At 42.3% G+C, this 21,537-nt stretch overlaps 1 protein-coding gene across 2 annotated transcripts in view; it reads right to left on the minus strand.

Annotated features, from left to right (window-relative positions):
* Window positions 1-4,814: 4,814 nt before the first annotated feature.
* SCAMP5 (secretory carrier membrane protein 5) overlaps window positions 4,815-21,537 on the minus strand; it is a 48,486-nt gene continuing 31,763 nt past the window's right edge. For both annotated transcript variants that reach the window (XM_056572613.1, XM_056572612.1), the window contains exons 3-7: window positions 18,010-18,138; window positions 15,021-15,177; window positions 14,467-14,568; window positions 12,039-12,156; window positions 4,815-9,212 (exon numbers count right to left, since the gene is read on the minus strand). In XM_056572613.1, the coding sequence (XP_056428588.1) occupies window positions 9,018-9,212; window positions 12,039-12,156; window positions 14,467-14,568; window positions 15,021-15,177; window positions 18,010-18,138 (701 nt within the window). In that variant the 3' untranslated portion in view covers window positions 4,815-9,017. The remainder of the gene's footprint in view (window positions 9,213-12,038; window positions 12,157-14,466; window positions 14,569-15,020; window positions 15,178-18,009; window positions 18,139-21,537) is intronic.

The following is a 21,537-nucleotide window of genomic DNA, read 5'->3' on the forward strand; positions in this document are numbered from 1 at the left end:
TGCGCCCGCGGGGGGAATCATGATAGCGCACTGGGGCGATGGCGCACTGTCAGCTTCTCACCCGCAGTCCCCACATCAGGGAATAAATTGTCAGCCACCGCGCGCTGTCCCCACATTAGGGAACTAAGCATATGTGACCCGCGGACGCTGATCTGATTCCTGCCCTTCCACTCCCCTCTCCCCCCCCCCAAAGCAATGTCCCCGCAAGGGTTAAAGGACACCTGTACTGCTAAATTTTCCATATTCCTGTGCCCATCTGCAAAAATAAACTAAATTAAACTTTGACTTACCTTCCAGCGTTCCCCCATTGCTACGGAAACGGCCTCAAGGTAACAGGAATGTCACACAGCTGTCAGCCTATGACCGGCCCCAGTGATATCCCGCCTCCGCTGGTGATAGGCTGAGGGCACTGTCATGTAAGGAGCTGGATGGTTCCTTACAAGATAAGGCGCTCAGCCTATCACCGGCCACAGCGATGTCCCCACAAGGGTTAAAGGACACCTGTACTGCTAAATTTTCCATATTCCTGTGCCTGGCTGCAAAAATAAACTAAATTAAACTTTGACTTACCTTCCAGCGTTCCCCCATTGCTACAGAAACGGCAGCCAGGCACAGGAATATGGAAAATTTAGCAGTACAGGTGTCCTTTAACCCTTGCGGGGACATTGCTTTGGGCAGAGGTGGGGTGGAAGGGCAGGAATCAGATCAGCGCCCGTGGGGTCACATATGCTTAGTTCCCTAATGTGGGGACAGCGCTGCGGCTGACAATTCATTGGGGGGGGGGGGTGGAGCAGCGCCCAGGGGATCACATAAGATCAGTTCCCCCCCACTGACAATTCATTCCCTGATGTGGGGACTGTGGGGTGACAGTGGGTGGGATGAGTATACTAAGGAGCAGGGCAGGGAAAGGGAGAGCTAAAGGGGAAAATAAAAAAAAACGCCCACAAACAGGGCTGGGCGGCAACGCAAAACAAGTTGGGCATGCTACAAGGCATGATGGGAGCTGTAGTTTCTAAAACAAAGGCAAAACAGAAATAGATGCTACACTACATGGACACACTTGTGCAAAGAAAGGAAAAGAAAGACAAAGAACAAGCACAAGACCAGAGATAACAAGAAAACTCACCTGCAAGGGTACGTAGAAACTGAAAAAACACATTGGCAGAGTACCCCTTTAAAGGGTTACTCCGCCCCTAAACATCTTATCCACCATCTAAAGGATAGGTGATAAGATTTCTGATTGCAGGGGTCCCGTAGCTGGGACCCCGCGATCTCCTTGCATCACCCAGTCTTCGTTTGGAACGCCAGCTACTGCACCGGAGGCTTGTGATGTTACGGCCACACCCCCTCAATGTAAGTCTATGGGTGGTGGCCGTCACACCCCCTTCCCATAGACTTGCATTGAGAGGGATGGCATGATGTCACGAGGGGGGCGTGGTTGTGATGTCAGCACCGCATCGCTAGTCATCAAGCACAGTTTGCTCCACACACCTGATGACTGCGATGCCGCAGCAGAGATCGCGAGGGGTCCCAGGGGACCCCCACTATCAGACATCTTAGATAGGGGATAAGATGTCTAGGGGTGGAGTACCCCTTTATAGCCAAAATGGACTTGGTCCTTAAGGGGTTAAAATGAGTAGAAGTTGTGATGAAGCCCATCTCCTACAATGAGTCCGATCAATCTGTGGGCCAGGGAGTGAAGCACTCAGCTTTGCTTTTCTTCCAGCTACACTGGAGATCAAAATTAGAGAACACACAATTTCCTAAATGTCAAGGTCATAGTTTAGTCATATGTGAATATATCCTAACATGAGTAAAATAGCAGTATTTTAAGCTTATTTCATAAATTGTATTTATTCTAAAGCACGGAATAAAAATGTAAAAGATAATTGAAAATGAACAATGATCAAAATTAGAGAACACTTTCAGATACCTGCAAGTTATTGATGTTAATCTGGCAACTGGTGCTAATTTCCTTAATGATCTGACAAACCCTATTTAACTGGCAGCCTAACTTTCCAGTTTTCACTGACTGCAAAAATGGTGTGCCGTTCCAAAGTGACTGAAACCTTCCGGCAGCAGATTGTCCAGATGAAGGCAAAGGGGTGACCCTATCAGCCATAGAAGTTGGTTGTTCCACGTCTGTGATTTCTAGAATATTGCATCTTTACAACATCACAAACTCATTAAAGTCCCCCAAGAAGGCTGGTAGCCCTCGAAGGACAAATGGAAGAGAGGACAGGATAATGTAGAGAATTTCCATGGGTTATCGTTTCAACACTGCATCTGGAATTGTTCACCAGTTCTGCACTGAACAGAGTAAGGATCTGTCTGGTCATACAGTGTCTCGACGTTTGAGAGCATTTGGAATGAAAGCCCACTCTGCAGGGACCAAACCTTTCGTGCCTATGCTGGTCGACAATCTGGGGAAAGACAACCCAAAGTTTGTAAAGAAGTCAGTGAAAGGAGGAGGAGGAAGTGTCATGGTTTGGGGAATGTTTTCTGTAGCAGGAGTTGCACCTCTTGTACAGCTACACGGCAGAGTGAATGCAAGTGTGTATTAGAACCTTCTTTACCAACACATGGTCCTTCCTTACGTTCATCACTCAATCAGCAGCAATTTACATGCAGGACAATGCCCCCTATGACACAGCAAAACAAGTAAAGCAGTTCCTTAAAAATGAAAACACAAACAATGAAATGGACGCTCAGAGTCCTGATCTAAACCCAATAGAAAACCTCTGGAAAATCCTTGGTGACAAAGTTATGGCCAAGAAACTCACAGAACTGTGGAAGTGACTGGAAGAAGAGTGGACCAAAATCACAGCAGAGCAGTGTAAGAGACTAGTGATATCCTGTAGGGGGCGCAGATGTGCTGAAGTCATTCAAAGCAAAGACCTGTACACTTCCTGCTGATTGCTGACTGTTGTAACTAGAGATAAGCGAACTTACAGTACATTTGATTTGTCATGAACGTCTCGCCAGTTGATGACTTATCCTGCATAAATTAGTTCAGCTTTCAGGTGCTCCGGTGGGCTGTAGACTCTTTCCTGGGACTGTATCCACTTTTTCCAGCCCACCGGAGCACCTGAAAGCTGAACTAATTTATGTAGGATAAGTCATCAACCGCCGAGCCGAGAAGTTCGTGACGAATGGAATTTACTGTAAATTCGCTCATCTCTAGTTGTAACCTTCAGAAAATGTACTTACAATCTTTCTCTTTGCTACAGTCATTGCTGTTCTCTAATTATGATCATCACGTTTTTAGAAAAATTAAGGTTTTATGTTGATATACTTATTTTGTAAAACACTCTTCTAATGGCATGGCGTACCCCTTACAAAAAATCTTTCAGATGATGATCAATGTAGATTACATTATTTCTGAAAAAAATCAAGTGTTAATAAATTGTTCTCTAATTTTGATCTCCAGTGTATATCTAATGATTGGTGGGGACCTTAGTGGTAAGACCCCCACCAATCACAACATTTGGTATGTCAATTTTTTTCATTGTACTACTTAAAAAAAAAAAGGTATAAAACATTTTCCATAGGTCTTTCGCTTTCTGCAACCTGCATATTTTTAAATACAGAGCAGGCTGCTCTATCATGTTCAAAAGAGCTCCTGATGGCTCAGTCTTTGGCTATTCTCTACTCTCCTAATCAACCCGATAAGCTGGCTTAGGCTGGGTTCACACCACGTTTTCTTAAATACGGTTCCCGTATACGGTTTGGAGGAGGGGGCGGGGCTTAATCGCGGCGCCCGCACTCATCCGTATTCGGGAACCGTATTTAATGCAAGTCTATGAGCCGACCGGAGTGAACCGCAGCCTCCGGTCGGACAGTGAGGGAGCCGATCACAGCAGCTTTAGATCTGCAGACCTGTCAATCATGAAGTGGGTCCATGATGTAGGTGATGACGAGTGGACACAGCCAGGCTGGTATGTATCCCAGGAGGCAGTTTTTTGACTGGCTTTTCCAGTATGAAATACTGAAACTTTTTTAAATGAAAGCAATTGTAAAACCTATTTGGTTTTGTTCAACATATCAAACGTTTTCATAATCTGACAGTGCCCATTTAATTTCCAACCTGAATGGACAGAGACCACAAGACTAGGAGTGTGGAAGTAGATTAAACCTTTGGTAGTCACACCCATGTCACACTTTGGAGAAGTATGGGGGAGATTTATGAAAACCTGTCCAAAGGAAAAGTTGCCGAGTTGCCCATAGCAACCAATCAGATCACTTCTTTCATTATTAAAAGGACCTGTGCAAAATAAAAGCAATCTGATGGGCAACCTTTTCTCTGCACTGGTTTTGATAAATCTCCCACATGTCCATGTCTACAAGTATTTACTAACCACATTTGCTAAAAAGTTTTTATAAAGTATTATTACTAAAACTCTCAGCTTTAGAAACGAAAGGGGAGATTTATTAAAACCTGTGCAGAGGAAAAGTTGCCGAGTTGCCCATAGCAACCAATCAGATCACTTCTTTCATTTTTAAAAAGGCCTCTGAAAAATGAAAACGATCTGATTGGTTGATATGGGCAACTCAGCAACTTTTCCTCTGGACAGGTTTTAATAAATCTCCCCTAAAGTTGTGAACCTGGAGCTGTGTCTACTTTGCTTAAGAAATACCTGAACGTTTTCAATCATTGATAATGAATTTCGTTGTCTGCAAACAACCTTACTTTTCAGAACACACAAGTTATGTAAGAAAGGAAATGACCCAACCACACTGAAAAGGGGTAAACCCACAAATAATAAACCACATTCACACATCTGGCCGCTTGTTCAATGAGTCACAGGAAAAGCTAGTTTGTACACTCTTTATTTCCTTGTTTAGCTTTGTTCTGCACAATTATTCTCACCAAACATCAATAATTTAAGAGAAACTACACATAAATTGACAAAATACCAGAGTTTTATCATTGAATCTGGACATTACAAATCAAGGATCCCGTGAACGGAAATATACATGGCGCTTTTAGTGGAGTGTTCAACGGAATAGGAACAAAGAGCACCCATTGTTCTTGTGTATGCTCCCCAATTTTATAGGACCGAGATGAAGACAGATGTAAACCTCAGATAGGGAATGTTCACTCAATATAGTAATACAAGACAGTTATCAGAACTTACACATTTAAAGGGGTACTCCGCCCCTAGACATCTTATCCCCTATCCAAAGGATAGGGGATAAGATGTCAGATCGCTGGCGTCCCGCCGCTGGGGACCCTCGCAATGTAGCAAGCAGCACCCACCTGTAACTGCTTCCGGAAGCGCTTCAGGCTATCAGGCTAATTCCTCTCGACCACGGGGATGGAAGCTCGTGACGTCACGACTCAGCCCCATGTGGCGTCACACCCCGCCCCCTCAATGCAAGTCTATGGGAGGGGGCGTGACGGCGATCTGACATCTTATCCCCTATCGTTTGGATAGGGGATAAGATGTCTAGGGGCGGAGTACCCCTTTTAATGAAGTTCTGTTGTAAGAGCAAATCCTTCTACAATAGGCTGCATTAGAACAGGGTGAAAGCTCTGTAACACACCACGTAGCCTCTGGGCGTAGTTTTGTGTTACATGTTGCCTTCTGACTCCTTCCAGTTGATTTCTGCCCAGAATTGAGAATGTGTGTACTGTATATAAGAAAGTGCTAAGTCAGCCACTGTAGAAGTATTAGTGATGAAGCCCCCAGTTATAGGATGGTTAGCAGGCATCTGCAAAAGTTTATAATTGTATCTGGATTCAGCATTCTAACAATAACATCCCAGCAAACAACTGAATGTAACAGAAGAAATTATGCTTTTTTTTTTAACACTGAATAAAAAGGGTGATAACTAGAGATGAGCAAAGTTACAGGGATTCGATTCCTCACAAACTTCTCGGCTCAGCAGTTGATGACTTATCCTGCATAAATGAGTTCAGCTTTCAGGTGCTCCGGTGGGCTGGAAAAGGTGGATACAGTCCTAGGAAAGAGTCTCCAGCCCACCGGAGCACCTGAAAGCTGAACTCATTTATGCAGGATAAAGTCAGCAACTGCCGATTGAATCACTGTAACTTCGCTCATCTCTAGTGAGAATAGAACTGACACTAGAGTGGCAGTCTACATCTTCTTTATATAAAACATGTACCCTGCTTCACATTACAGGCATATTGCAAGTACACGAGATGAGTGGTTTTCATTTTATTCTTGGAGAGAGACACAAAAGTAAAAGGAAACCAATTAATAACATCTCTGGATGCCTCTGTATGGAAAAGCACAGTCAGCTGCTCTATTTCATACAGCAAAAAAGTATACTGGCCCAATGGAGGCCATGAGGACACTCTTTTGGCCTCCCAGGGATTGGAAGCCTATGGATGCATCCAAGCAAACAAACTGCAAGCACAGCATAAAAGTAGCCTTACTATACAGCATGCTACAGGGGTAACCTGCTCTGTGCCTGTATCAGTTCATCTATGTAACGTTAGGATTTTAGAATTTGTTTTCACCATCAGAGTGTAAGCTATTTTGTCTGTATATTTTCCTGGAGAACCTTAAGTATAAAAATTAGCAGCAAAAAAAAAAAAAAAAAAAGGAGCATCTCAAAAATCTCAAAAAATTAAGACACTTTTACTCTAGAACCTGGTTGTCAAAACCAGTTTTGAAATGTAAACAAGTTATGCAGATAGCGCCAAATTATTAAGGGGGAGTCAATTCATTCAGGTTGTGAATTGTGTTATTATTCCAGAGTTCTGTCCTTAGACACTAGCTGCCCATTTATCAACTGAAAATGATATGAACTACAATTTATCACATACCACGGGTGCATACATGTATCAGAATTTCATTGGCCCCACAAATATCATTGTATGAGACATTTACAATATTATTATATTTTGTCATTGTTCCAGAAGAGGTACTTTGTGTCTTATAGGGTAAATTAGATACACACAGAGTTATTTTAGTAAAAAATGAAAAGGTAGAAACCAAGCACGCACCCCGTTCTAAATGCATTAAAGCTGACCTGTCAGCTCACTGGCCTTTACCAAGGTCGGGGAGTTCAATCATACCTGATGTCTTGGTCATGGAAACTGCATGACCAACAGGGCCAGTGCAATACTTGGCACACACAGACTACCTCCTTTTCCCCATCCAGCAGCCCTAAAGGTTTATCCACAGTGTCTCCTCCTGCTACATAGTGATTACAGCTCTGTAGAATACTACAGGAAGTAACTCAGGATCAGTATAGGATAAGTAAAGGGACCTTACATTCACTGAAATAGGTCAATTTTTCACAATTAGTAGCATCCATTGTGCAAACTCTAACAATTGCAGCGAAAGCATTATGCATTACTTATATACATGTATTTTTTCTATTTACTACAGGATCGGGAGCAGCCTCTGTTACCCTCCTGGACTCGCTGAAGCTCCAGATTGTCCCCACATCAGCTTCCTAGATGGTAAATGTTGAATACAGTGATGTGTAGATTGCAGCCACATCATCTGGGGAAGCCAGCGGCAGCTGCCTAGTGTGCCTTGTGGCTGCGCTGACCCTGAAGATCAAGACATAACCATTTTAAAGCTTTCGGCTGCTGCCTCTACAAATGTCCAGGGTGTGGACTGAAAGTGTTACTGTCATTTAAAAAAATAATAATTTAATAGCTCTGTGCACATAGGAGCCCAACCCTTGGGCACTTGCAGCAGCTGCTGCCAGGAGCTTTAAAAGGGTATTCCGGGCACCCCAGTTTCAGAAACTAGAGACGCAGCCCCACATAGATTGCGTGTGCTGCAGGAAGATTGTGGGGGTGGGGGTCCCAGCAGCGGGCCCCCCGGGATCAGACATCTTATCCCCTATCCTTTTGATAGGAGATAAGATGTTTTTGCCTGGAATACCCCTTTAACACTAAATGACAGACATTATGTATGTTTGAACACCCTTTCTTGACCTCTACATAGGCCTGTCAGCACTTTTGGCATCTCAAAATGCTGACAGGTCGGCTTGAAGGTAACGGGAATCCCATTTTTGCTCTCAGTACACAATACTTACAAAGTTTCATCAGTTAGTAAGAATAAGATAGTGTGCACAGCTTTTCTCCTTCCTCTGTACATGTGCTGCATGATTTACATCTTCCAAGTTTTTACCACAGAGTAAGAAGAGAACAACATATAGTGTGATGTTTCTCCGTTTATGTTTTTACATATCCTAAGACTTAGTGTATTACTGGGTTTAAAACATCTTTAGAAAACAATGCATTAGTATTATTAACTTAGGCTGTAGAATTGTACAGCACTATATTTTCCATAAAAACTATTTCACAGCACTAGCCAATATTCAACAAAACACCAAATTCTCCCGCGGGTAAAAGGACAGGGTTTGGCCAACTAACACTGCAATAGGATAAGCAGACAATTTTACACAATATTATGCCATATGCTTTATGTAGTGAGGGAGTAAATTAGGTATATATAAAAAAAAAAAAAAAAAAACAACTATACAATTGCAGCCTTTATTAAAAAAAAAAAAAAAAAAAAACGCTAACAAGGAATGCTACTGTAGTCCTACATTTGGTAAAGTGTGCAAGGTATTAAAATATGCAGCAACAGGAGCAGGTTGGAGTTACCAACATTCGCAGCCAAGAGAATTAAATGGTCATTAAATGGTATTTTACACTTGACTACTTGATGCTACATGCTGATGTCAAAAACTTACATGGCTAACTGTTTCTGAATAATCCTTGTCTATATACACAGGAGCATAAGTTATTATACAAATGCCTATTTCTTTACCCAGTTTTTACATAGCATCCGATATAAAGCTCCAAACACGACCGTTGGGCTCTTTGTAGGGAACTCAAACGTATTGTCCCTTTTTATCAAGGGGTTGGATCCTCTCTGGAACACAACATACACACCACAATCAATTATGCACCATATCAAAGGGAAGTAGGTAAAATGATACAACTGATCTACTAGAGGACAGCAGGAATGAAAGGTCCTTGAGACCCTAAGGAATGTATTCTTGCAGTCCTGAGAAAACCCTCACATTTGATTGGAATAACCATAATTTGGTGTGGCAGAATACTGAGGTTCCTGTTGTGTCATGCCACCCTGTGCTGCCCCAAAGGCTGCATTTTGAGCAGCTTGCTGGACATGAGGATTTTTCCAAGCACCTGAGGTCCACTCTTCTTGAGCCTTACTAAAGCTTCCTCCAGTACCACGGTAAAATTTGTGTACCTGCGTAGATTGGGAGGGGGGACACATTAAATATAGATTCTTTTTAATTACTATTAATATATAACTATAAAAAATAAGATGCTTAAAAAAAAAAAAAGAAGAAAACAGTCACTCTAGCATTACCTATAGGTGGGCAACCTGTTTGTCCAATCCTCTAAACATCTAAACATTACTTACAGAGTACCTGTCACCAAATAAAACTTTTAACATAGTGTTCCTTGTGTAATTAGCAGACACTTTCCCATTCACTTCCTTTTAAAATTATCAACATAAATATGTTTAAAATGTAAAAGAAAAAATGGCCACTAGCTGGCTCTGTTCTGTTCCCTGCCACAATTAATACAGCGAGTTTGGTCTCCTCCTGGCCTGGCAGGAGTCCAAAACTCAGGAAGTGCTTCTAGCTGCACTCAGCTTGATTGACAGAAGCACAGAAAGTGAAAGCTCCACAGATTCTCACAGAAAGCTGCACAGACTGAAACCTGCAGGAGAGCCTCCCTGATAGCATTACAGACTGAAACATGCACAGAGCCTGAGGTCTTCTATTCATCACAGCACTGCAGCCATGTAAGGGCAGAAGTGGTCCCCAAGCAGGTTTCAGTGTCATGCCTGCTGGGAAATGCCCACTTTATCCTGCTGGGAGATTGGACTATGTGAGCAAGAAGAAAGGTATGATAGACCGCTTTTTAAAGCTCTGAAATTGTTTTTAAGGGCTGGAGGGGGTGTTAGGAGTAGTTAGGGAACATAAACTGTTCTAAACGAACTCAGGCTATTTGGTGACAGGTACGTTTTAAGTAATCAGCCAAAACAGGTACACAATTGTGCTAGTCGATAGTACGGAGTGGGGATCTGGCTGTAAGGCTGGGTTCACATGTAGTATGTTTGGCAGTATTTAGTCCTGATTTTGCTTATGTGTCAGTTCCACCCCAATACCGATCAAAACGAGCTATGAAATGAAGACCAGACACTGACCAAAATACTATGCGTGAACCCAGCCTGAGGATCCTCACATTACGGGTACTTTAGGGCCACAAGTCCTGACTTTACCATGGGTCCGATGACCCAAATTGATAGCAGTCATCAGAGCCTAAGTCAGGGTGAGACTTGTACATGTAGTACAGATGCAAAAGTATGGCAGTAATACGCTTGTGTGTGGGTACCCTAAGAGGCGCCATGTCTACTGCCCATTTACAAAAAGGTACAACTTTTCTTGCAAAGTCCAAGCCTTGGGCTCTTAGGGGGAGATTTATCAAAACCTGTGCAGAGGAAAAGTTGCCCATTTGCCTATAGAAACCAATCAGATCGATTCTTTCATTTTTACCAAGGTCTTTGCAAAATGCAAGGAGAAATGTGACTGATTGCTATGGGTAACTGGGCAACTTTTCCTCAGCACATGTTTTGATAAGTCTCCCCCTTAGTGCTTCAGCTAAGGCTCTTTTCACACCACTTTTTTTGTTTCCATTTGATGTCTCAAGAGCATCTGTTAAATAGTTACATAGAGTTCTATTATAAAACAGGTGTCCACAATGGCTGTTTCATTAGTTTTTTTTTCTTTTTGCTGGTTGGATAACACAGACCACTGCACTTATCGCTCCAGCTATAAACTGGAGAGAATGCTTTGTCAGAATCCAGAAAAAAAGAAAAATCTTTTCAAAGTTAGGAGGGAAGGTTGGGCTGGATGGAATCAAATCATATAAAAAAAAACATATGTTTTGCTGGATTGACAAATACATGGTGTGGGAAGAGCCTACCATAACCATGTTCTTACAAGTGCTTCATATTGTACTACTACTTTAAAGAGGTATTCATAGCTTGTGATGTGTTCTCTAGCCACAGGAAACACAATTAGTGGGGATCCAACCACTACCTGCCAATGTTTGGTGGTCCCACAGAGAATGAATAAAGCACTGTACCTGCACCGTGTGCACCACTTATTCTGGGGACTACTTTGTCCCTGACCACTGTGGATAGGGGGATATCATCATGAGCTTTAAAGGGTTATTCCGGCTTTATACATCTTATCCCCTATCCAAAGGATAGGGGATAAGATGTATGATTGCAGGGGTCCTGCCACTGGGAACACCTGCAATTTCTGTGCAGCCCTGGCATTCTGTGCTGAGCACTGCCTCCAAGACGGGGACGTGACGTCATGCCCCCTAGTGACGTCACCCCACGCCCCCTGCATTGATCTCTATGGGAGGGGGCGTGACAGCCATCACGCCGCTCCTATAGACATGAATGAAGGGGCCATTGGGTGAAGTCATGTCAGTCTCTAAGGCAGCGTCCGGCACAGAATGCCGGGGACAGCACAGAAATCTCGGGGGCCCAGCGATCGTACATATTATCCACCATCATTTGGAATACCCATTTAAATACTCCTTTGTCAATCAATATTACCCAATGAAATTTATTAGTGTTCTTGTAACAGAGCACAGAAGTTGGGTTCCCATTATTAAAGTGCTCTACATTAAAGGTATATTGTGGCATACCTGTTGAGTTCAATGATGGAACATAGTCTACTAGTGACTAAGTTCAGTCAATTTCCAAACACATACCTTTATTTTTTTCCAGGACTCAAGTGAGTCCCACAAAACAGTATGCTTTAATAAATGGACTAAACAAAGTGGTAAGTAGACTTTGTTTGGTCATTAAACTCAACAGGCCCGGCACAAGTAGGCACAGTATACACTGGCATATCTTTATACCAACATATACCCAGAACAACATCTCAATAGTGTGAAAAATCAGCCCACTATTAAATACTCCAATAAAATTAGAAATATACCGTTACAATATACAGGCAGGTAAAATCCTTCATTTTTATCATACCTTGGTCAAAGCCACAAAAGAAAAGACAGCCACAGCTGTGAACATTATAGTTGGTATTAGCATCACTACTGCTGATCCTACATTTGTTCCAAAGAAGGAGATGGCTGCAATCCACCCGCTGCAAGAGACAGGACACAAAAGATCAGATCCCAAACTAAAGTCATGAAAATAAGTACTTGTTCTTCCACATACAAATTAATACAAAGTTCTACATATAAACATACAATATAGAGAGTGATTCATGTATATTTCCTTAATATATCAGAAAAGCCCCGTTTAAAACTTACCAACTTTATAAAAAAAAATTGTATAGCACCAATGAATCTAAAATATGCAAAACAACTTTGCAAGTAGTCTCTTTGGTTATTAAAAAAAATCTTCTATGCAGCCATATGTATACACTTATGGGTACACACTTCAAACCATAAAACATTCTGACCTTGCAGTCATACTCCGTTCCATCGTTTTATGTTTATCCGACTTTTTGGACAGGCGTATAACTGCAGGATCAAACTACACAAAAAAGTCTGGAGCCTGGAGCTGTGGACACAAAACAGCAAGATATTTACAATCATGACTATTTCTTCACATTTTATATGCAATATCTTGGTTACGACTAATACCTAAAGCAAAAAGAAAAATATCTGCTGTCTCCTTCCCAAATTTTGCATGTAACCCACCTGCACTACTCAGACATAAATTTATTACTACTTAGTTATGTAATGGACATCGGAGGTCCACTGGTAAGAAGAATCCAGCAGACTTAAAAATAAAATAAAAATAGGGCATAAACATTGCCTCCTTAAAGAGTGCCAAAGACAGCAGGGCACAGCATTTAGCTATCGTCAGCAGCCCCTGTAGTCAATGAATAAATAAGCAATGCACATGCATGACCACCATTCCATACCGAGGGGGGACTTCGTCACAGCAATCATACAGTATCACCTATCCCATGGATAAGTGATGTTGGTTGGTTGCTGGTGGTGGTACAACCCCTCTACAGTCTGAAGTAGGCCGTGTCTTTAAGGGGTTAAAGCACTGACATTTTTCTTCAATATTATTGAGGGCAGTTGTATCTAGTATTATTTGGTTGGTGATAGAAATACTTAATATTTGGGCTAAACTATTAAATTTAATTTCAATGCATGCGTGTAACAATGTACCATAAATCACTCAGTATTTAAAAGGAAACCTATTCAATCTCCAGTAATCATGTTACAGAGCAGGGTTAGCTAAGTAGATGGGTATACAGTTTTGTGGGAAAACTTCCAGCATACCATGTAAATCTCTCATTCTGGCCGCAGTAGTCAAGTGGGTGGTCCTATCCAGTGACAACTATATGTAGCATACAGATAGCAGTCACTGAGTAGACAATTACATAAATAAGTGGTTAGCACTGTTTCCTTGCAGCGCTGGGATCCTGGGTTCAAATCCTACCAAGGACAACATCTGCAAAGAGTTTGTATGTTCCCTCCATATTTGCATGGGTTTCCTCCCACACTCCAAAACATACTGATAGGTTTAGATTGTGAGCAGGGACCAATCTGTGTGCGCTTTATTAATAAAGAGTTATTATAAATCAATGACATGTTATCTTGGCACTTTTCTCACAAAACGTTATATAATTCTGCTCAGCTCTGTTCAATAACATGACTGCAAGTTGGACTGTGTTTTCATTGTGACAGGTTCCCTTTAAAAAGGAACCTGTCACCAGGTTTTTACCTACTATAACTGGCCGCAACAGGTTATAAACCATAAAGTAAAGTTACTTATCTTCGGACGTTCTGATGCCAGTCTGCGATATGTAAAAACGAGTATTAAAAGTGACCTATGCAGTATGCTAATTAGGTTCAAGTATGGGTGTGTGTGCGGCATCCCCAAAAAACAAAAAAAAAAAAAAGGTGCCCCAAGCTTGAGTCACTCCTATTCAGGCTTTAAATCACAACTACTTTACGCATGATTTACAGCCCAGGCACTGTCAACATCAATGAAATCTCATGCAGACCCACAGGCAGCAATATCCATGGGCATGACGTGACTTTGTTCTGGGCTTTGGGGAGTAGAGCAATGACATAGGGCCATACCCAGGCTGTCAATCATGGCTGAATAGAGATTAGAGCCTGAATAGATGTGACTACAGCATAGCACGCGGTGACTACTTTGGGATGCTGTATGCCCATATGACTACTTCAACTTAATAAGCATATTGCTCAGGACACTTTCTTTTAAAAACAAAAACGTATTTTTGGAACATTTTGGGCCACTGCCAGTTGCAGCAGCAGCTAGTGGATGTCATGGCCATGTGGAGTACAGTAGCCTCCTAATGTGCAGTAGAGCTGACCACAACTAGTGAAGTAACAGCATGGGTATCCTGATGTAACAGTTTTTTCTAGACTGCCAGCACTGATAAAGCTCTACAAAGACTTACCAGACTCCCCAGCCAGGAATACCAACAGCCTGTATTATGCTGATGACTAACTGAGCCATGAAAGTGAAGAAGAACGCCATGAAGTTAAAGGAGCTGTCCGTCCTATACAAAGAAAGGGCAAAGCTCAAAATACTTAAAAAGCTCATCACTACATAAAACAAAGCTTATTGTTTAGATTATAAAGAAGTGATTTGCTCTATGTATGCTTTTATCTAGACACAGATATATTGTTATGTTTTATTGAAACATGAATGAAGTGTTACATGAATAAAATGGTATTTAGAGAAAGACACAGGTACACAAACACAGAAGGCAGGAAAACAGGATTACTTTGTGTTGCGATCCTTCTCTCCAGTCTAAGGAGATGTCCACTTTCAGCAGACACATTCTCACATGACAGCAGCATACTTTATTCATTCCAGTAGTTACATATTAAGAATGGCTAAATGAAGTGCACTGCCACTGTGATGGATGGATGAATGAATACATGACTGAAAAAGACATTAAACTTAATATGTAGACTAGATTTAGACGATAGGCAGGAAGATACTTACTTGAAAGCTTTGTAAATAGGTCTGAACCAGCACACATAGGAGCAGGGAGTGAAAAGGATGAGCCATAGAAACGCCAGGCCGAAATTGACGGCTCCACCTCCTCCAATCATCCACGCTAAGCAGCCAATCAGATTCACCGCCAGTGTGATACTGTTCACTGCATGCACACATGGGGTCAGGCAGAGGCACACATGTGCAGTAAGGAGAAGAGAGCCAAAGATCAGAGTGAGGTCGAAGAAAGCCAGGATAAAGGAGTTGGGATCCACATAGATTCACCTATCACCTTCCCATGTAGGAATTCTATTTTAAGTTCACTTAATGATAATACATTCAGCTAAGTGAAAAAGTACATCATGTAGATTTAGAATGTGTATTATATGCTACTGATATAGAACAGGTGCTGTGTATATTCATCTAAATAATATACTGTGATTTGCAGTAACCAAGACAACACAATGGAGGAAATTAGAGATGAGCGAACTTACAGAAAATTTGATTCGTCATGAACTTCTCGGCTCGGCAGTTGATGACTTATCCTGCATAAATTAGTTCAGCTTTCAGGTGCTCCCGTGGGCTGGAAAAGGTGCACACAGTCCTAGGAAAGAGTCTCCTAGGACTGTATCCACCTTTTCCCACGGGAGCACCTGAAAGCTGAACTAATTTATGCAGGAAAAGTCATCAACTGCCGAGCCGAGAAGTTCGTGACAAATCAAATTTACTGTAAGTTCGCTCATCTCTAGCTGGGATCCTTGTAAAACTGGAAGATACGTGTCCAAGACACATTTTCACTTTTGTGACGACAATAATCTGTTTATGTATGTTTCCATTCATTTATTTAAAAAATTTAATAAAATAGTGATAATCATGTTAACACTTTTGTAAATCACTTTTTAATAAATCTACCCTAAGTGGTCGCAACTGTTCTTTTAAGAGGTTTATCTCTTTAAGCACATGGAAACTGTAACTTAGCCTTTTAAATGCCGTGGTCGCTATTAATTATGGCATTTAAAGGGTTACATGACATAATTGCGGATGTCTCACTTACTGTAAGTGGTGGCTGCTGATAGCAGCCATCACTCACCCTCCATGAAGTGAGCTCTGATCCTGAGTTCACTTCACACGGCTGCCATACATGTACAATTTATATCACCTACACTCTCCCAAGGAATGATTATTAATTCCCATATACCAATGGATAGCAACAACTACCATATATTAACCTACATATGCTACCAAATTATCATCAATCAGAAAATTTTATTAAATGCCATAGTACATAAATTATCAAAAAACTGTTAAAAAAGGACAGACACCCCTAACCCATAAAAAACACACACTCCAAATATAGCATCAGTGTCCCTTACCACTAGATATCATTCAATAAGGGCAACACACTTGTAAACTCAATACCTCCTCTATATACATATGTACAATATTCGGTAATGTTGTGATCCCATACTCTACATGTTACCATACATCATAATTGCATTACCTGTTCCTAGTGTGTTGCCAGCGGCCATCTGGGAACCCCTGTGCCACTCGACGGACGTCGTTTCGTGGGCTAACCCACTTCGTCAGGAGGTAAAGAAGTGGGTTAGCCCACGAAACAACATCTGTTTTTTTATGGGTTAGGGGTGCCTGTCCTTTTTGAGCAGTTTTTTGATAATTTATGTACTATGGCATTTAATAACATTTTCTGATTGATGATAATTGAGTATATCTTTTTTGGTAGCATATGTAGGTTAACATACATGTACAATTGTCTGCGCTAAGGGGTTATTGTCAGGACTTCTCACAAAGAGAAATTGAAACAATATTCTAAAGTAGGGCTGGGCGGTATTCTGGTTCATACCGAATACCAACATTTTTGTGCTGCACGATATAAATTTTAACCCATACCGCAATACCGGTTTGGCCCCTCCCCCTCGGGAATGAATGAATCAGCCCAGCGCTGCGCTGTCCCCACATCGGGGAACTAATCATATGTGACCCGCGAGCGCCATTCTGCCCCCCCCCCCCCCAATTAATTATTAGCCCAGCGCTGTCCCCATCAGGGTACTACTCACATGTCACCGCATGCTGGGAGTTGTTTGTTTTGCAACATCTGGAGGTCCGCAGGTTGGAGACCACTGCTCTATACTGTGCAGTGTCCCTATGCCCGGGCTGCAAAAAACAAACAAAATAAACTTTAACTCACCTCCCGTTGGTCCGGTACCGGCCTCACTTGTTTCCTGGGGACGGGAACGTCTGACAGTCATCAGGCTATCACCAGCCACAGCGATGTTCCGCCTCGGCTGGTGATAGGCTGAGCCCACTGTCTTGTAAGAAGGCGGCTTCTTACATGACAGTGGGCTCAGCCTATCACCAGCCGAGGTGGAACATCTCTGCGGCCGGTGATAGGCTGACAGCTCTCCGACGTTCCCGTCCCCAGTGTAAGGCCAACGTAGGTGCGTTAAAGTTTATTTTGTTTACCTTTTGCAGCCCGGGCATAGGGATACCGCACAGTATAGAGGTCAGCGCCGCCGGCCGCAACAAACAGGACGAGGAGGGCAGCGCTTGCTGGTGATATGTGAGTATTTACCCCGATGGGGATGTGGGCTGATAATTAATATGGGGGGGGTCTAGGAAATACCGTTATATACCGTGGAAACGCCAAAAGTTTAAAAAATATCGTGATACACACATTTGGTCATACCGCCCAGCCCTATTCTAAAGTTTAGAAGATTAAACTGGTTTTTGTCTACAATATTAACCGTGTGATCTTCCCAGAATGTAGCATATTGCGAATGTTAGAAAAATAATACTGCTAAATTGTAAAGGTTATTTATCATAAATTACACTGTTTTAAAGGAAATCCTGTACACAATGATCCTACCAGGAACATATCTTCATCTGTCATGGGTCCCATTTCCTTTGCCAAGTTTCATTGGAAGCATGTAAAAACGTATTTATAAGCTGTAATGACATTTAGCGAAGGCCCCATACTCACACATCCATAGATAATACAGACGCTTGGCTGTGGTACGATGCTGGTCAGGAATATCAGTCTCAAAATCTTGATAGAAGCAGGGCTTGAGTGGTATGAATCGAGGCAGTGGTGGGAAGTTATTCTGTTTATCTGTGTGAACATGGGATCAAAGATGGAACATTTAAATGCCTATTTCTAGGTATACGCATAAATAAATTTATAAATTACAGTGAGGGGCGCTCACAGTCAATGATGGACAACGGTGATACCACTAAGCACAGTGATCACTATTGATCACGGCACTTAAACACTGTATCTGTTTGCAAAAACGTTTGATATAATGTACCGTATATACTCGAGTATAAGCCGAGTTTTTCAGCACGATTTTTCGTGCTGAAAACACCCCCCTCGGCTTATACTCGAGTGAACTCCCCCACCCGCAGTGGTCTTCAACCTGCGGACCTCCAGAGGTTTCAAAACTACAACTCCCAGCAAGCCCGGGCAGCCATCGGCTGTCCGGGCTTGCTGGGAGTTGTAGTTTTGAAACCTCCGGAGGTCCGCAGGTTGAAGACCACTGCGGCCTTCAACATCATCCAGCCCCCTCTCACCCCCTTTAGTTCTGAGTACTCACCTCCGCTCGGCGCTGGTCCGGTCCTGCAGGACTGTCCGGTGAGGAGGTGGTCCGGTGGGATAGTGTTCCGGGCTGCTATCTTCACCGGGGAGGCCTCTTCTAAGCGCTTCGGGCCCGGCCTCAGAATAGTCACGTTGCCGTGACAACGACGCAGAGGTGCGTTCATTGCCAACGTAATTCTGCGTCATTGTCAAGGCAACGCCTCTATTCCGGGCCGGAAGCGCGGAGAAGAGGCGCCCCCGGTGAAGATAGCAGCCCGGACCACCTCCTCACCGGACCACCTCCTCACCGGACAGCCCTGCAGGACCGGACCAGCGCCGAGCGGAGGTGAGTACTCAGAACTAAAGGGGGTGAGAGGGGGCTGGATGATGTTGAAGGCCGCAGTGGTCTTCAACCTGCGGACCTCCGGAGGTTTCAAAACTACAACTCCCAGCAATCCCGGACAGCCGATGGCTGCCCGGGCTTGCTGGGAGTTGTAGTTTTGAAACCTCTGGAGGTCCGCAGGTTGAAGACCACTGAGGGCGAATGATGAGAAGAGGATGATGAAGGGGGGGTGTGGGGATGATGAAGGGGGGTGGGGATGATGAAGGGGGGGGTGTGGGATGATTACAAGGGGATGATGAAGGGGGGATGTGTGGGATGATAAGGGGATGATGAAGGGGGGATGTGTGGGATGATAAGGGGATGATGAAGGGGGGATGTGCGGGATGATAAGGGGATGATGAAGGGGGGATGTGTGGGATGATGACAAGGGGATGATGAAGGGGGGATGTGTGGGATGATAAGGGGATGATGAAGGGGGGATGTGTGGGATGATGACAAGGGGATGATGAGGATGAGGATGTTAATGACGGGTCTGGATGATGACAGGGGGGGGATGAGGTATTTCCCACCCTAGGCTTATACTCGAGTCAATAACTTTTCCTGGGATTTTGGGTTGAAATTAGGGGTCTCGGCTTATACTCGGGTCGGCTTATACTCGAGTATATACGGTAAATAATAATAACATATACAAATCTTGTAATCAATGTATAATACAAATTTACATATTTTTGGGTGGAAAAAAAAAATGCTGTCCCTGCAGCTATTGCCTGGGTGTCTCAGTGCAGAAACAAAATACAGGAAGTGAGGATGGGATAAGCAAGGCTCTGCGCAGGCTCCTGGCTTGTCAATCAGTCTGCTGTGTGAGTCGGGGCTTGTAACAGAGCCTGGGTGCACAGAGTCCTTTGTGTCCGCATGGAGACACACAGGCAGAAGCTGCAGAGACAAGACAGGATTCTTTCACCCAACAAGAAACATTTGTAACCAATGTAAATTACAAATATACATATAGGCCCTGATATACTAAGAGAGGAGTGTAGTTTTCTTTGTGGGTTTTTGTTTCTTTTCAAAATGTAGTTTTTTTGGGAGATGCGCCCCTTTTTACTCATGGTCACTTCATGGTTTCTGAGTAAAGTGGACAGTAAGTAGGGTTTTTGGGATTTTTTGGGGAGAAAAAGGACACAGGACACAAAAAACCCCTACAAAATCTACTCGGAAAAGCCTTAGTAAGGGAGGTCCAAAATGTTATTAGCTACATTATATAAAAATGTTACACTTTAATGGGTTCGCTGATGTCGGTCATTGACTGCGCTCATCACTTACGAGCTGCAATCAATGTATACCTAACCTAAAAAGTCACCCCTGCATACATACCCGATTGGTTGATGCCTGCCAGAGTTCTGCTCACCTGGTCCTGCTGAGCCACGATTTAAATCAGTAGATCGCTGATAAAATGAGTAATGCTATGAAATAGCACAGCATTTTTTAGTGTTAGCGATTTAATGATTCCATGTAAAGCTCTTCTCCGGGGACTTAAAAAGTGTAAATAAAAATAAATATTTTTTAAATGTAAATAAGGAAATAAAAAGGGATTAAAAAGTCATATGTGCAGAAGAGGTACAAATAAATACTAAAGTTCACAGCGCAACAATTGAGCCCTGTATACAGAAAAATAAAGTTTTAGAGGTTAGAATATGGCAATTTTAACCCCTTAAGGACCAGGCCCATTTTATTTTTGCATTTTTGTTTTTTTCCTCCTCGCCTTCTAAAAATCATAACTCTTTTATATTTCCATCCACAGACCATATGAGGGCTTGTTTTTTGCGTCACCAATTGTACTTTGTAATTACATTACTTATTTTACCATAAAATGTACGGCGCAACCAAACAAATATTATTTATGAGGGAAAATTGAATAGAAAACCGCAATTTAGCAAATTTTGGAAGGTTTTGTTTTCACACTGTACACTTTCCGGTGGGTCAATACGATTCAAATGATACCCATGTTATATGCTTTTCTATAATTGTACCGCTTAAAAAAAATCTCAAACCATTTTAACAAAATTTGTATGTTTGAAATGGCCCTATTTTGACCACCTATAACTCTCATTTTTCCGTATATGGGGCGGTATGAGGGCTCATTTTTTGCGCTATGATCTGTAGTTTTTATCAGTACCACTTTTGCTTAGGTTTTTTTTATAAAAAATTTTTGGAATAAAATGTGACAAAAAAAGCATCAATTTTGGACTTTTTTTTTACGTTTACGCCGTTCACCGTATGGGATAATTAACAATATATTTAATAGTTCAGACTTTTACGCACGCGGCGATACCAAGTATGTGTATTAATAATTTTTTTACGCTTATTTGGGGGTAAAATGGGAAAAACGGATGTTTTACTTTTTTATTGGGGGAGGGGATTTTTCAAATGTTTTTACTTTTTTTAAATTTTTATTATTATTTTTACACACTTTTTATGTCCCTATAGGGGACTATCTATAGCAATTAGTGGATTGCTAATACTGTTCAGTGCTATGCATAGGACATAGCACTGATCAGTGTTATCGGTTATCTTCTGCTCTGGTCTGCTCGATCTCA

Source organism: Hyla sarda, chromosome 4 (assembly GCF_029499605.1).
Source record: "Hyla sarda isolate aHylSar1 chromosome 4, aHylSar1.hap1, whole genome shotgun sequence".
Classification (NCBI taxonomy): domain Eukaryota; kingdom Metazoa; phylum Chordata; class Amphibia; order Anura; family Hylidae; genus Hyla; species Hyla sarda.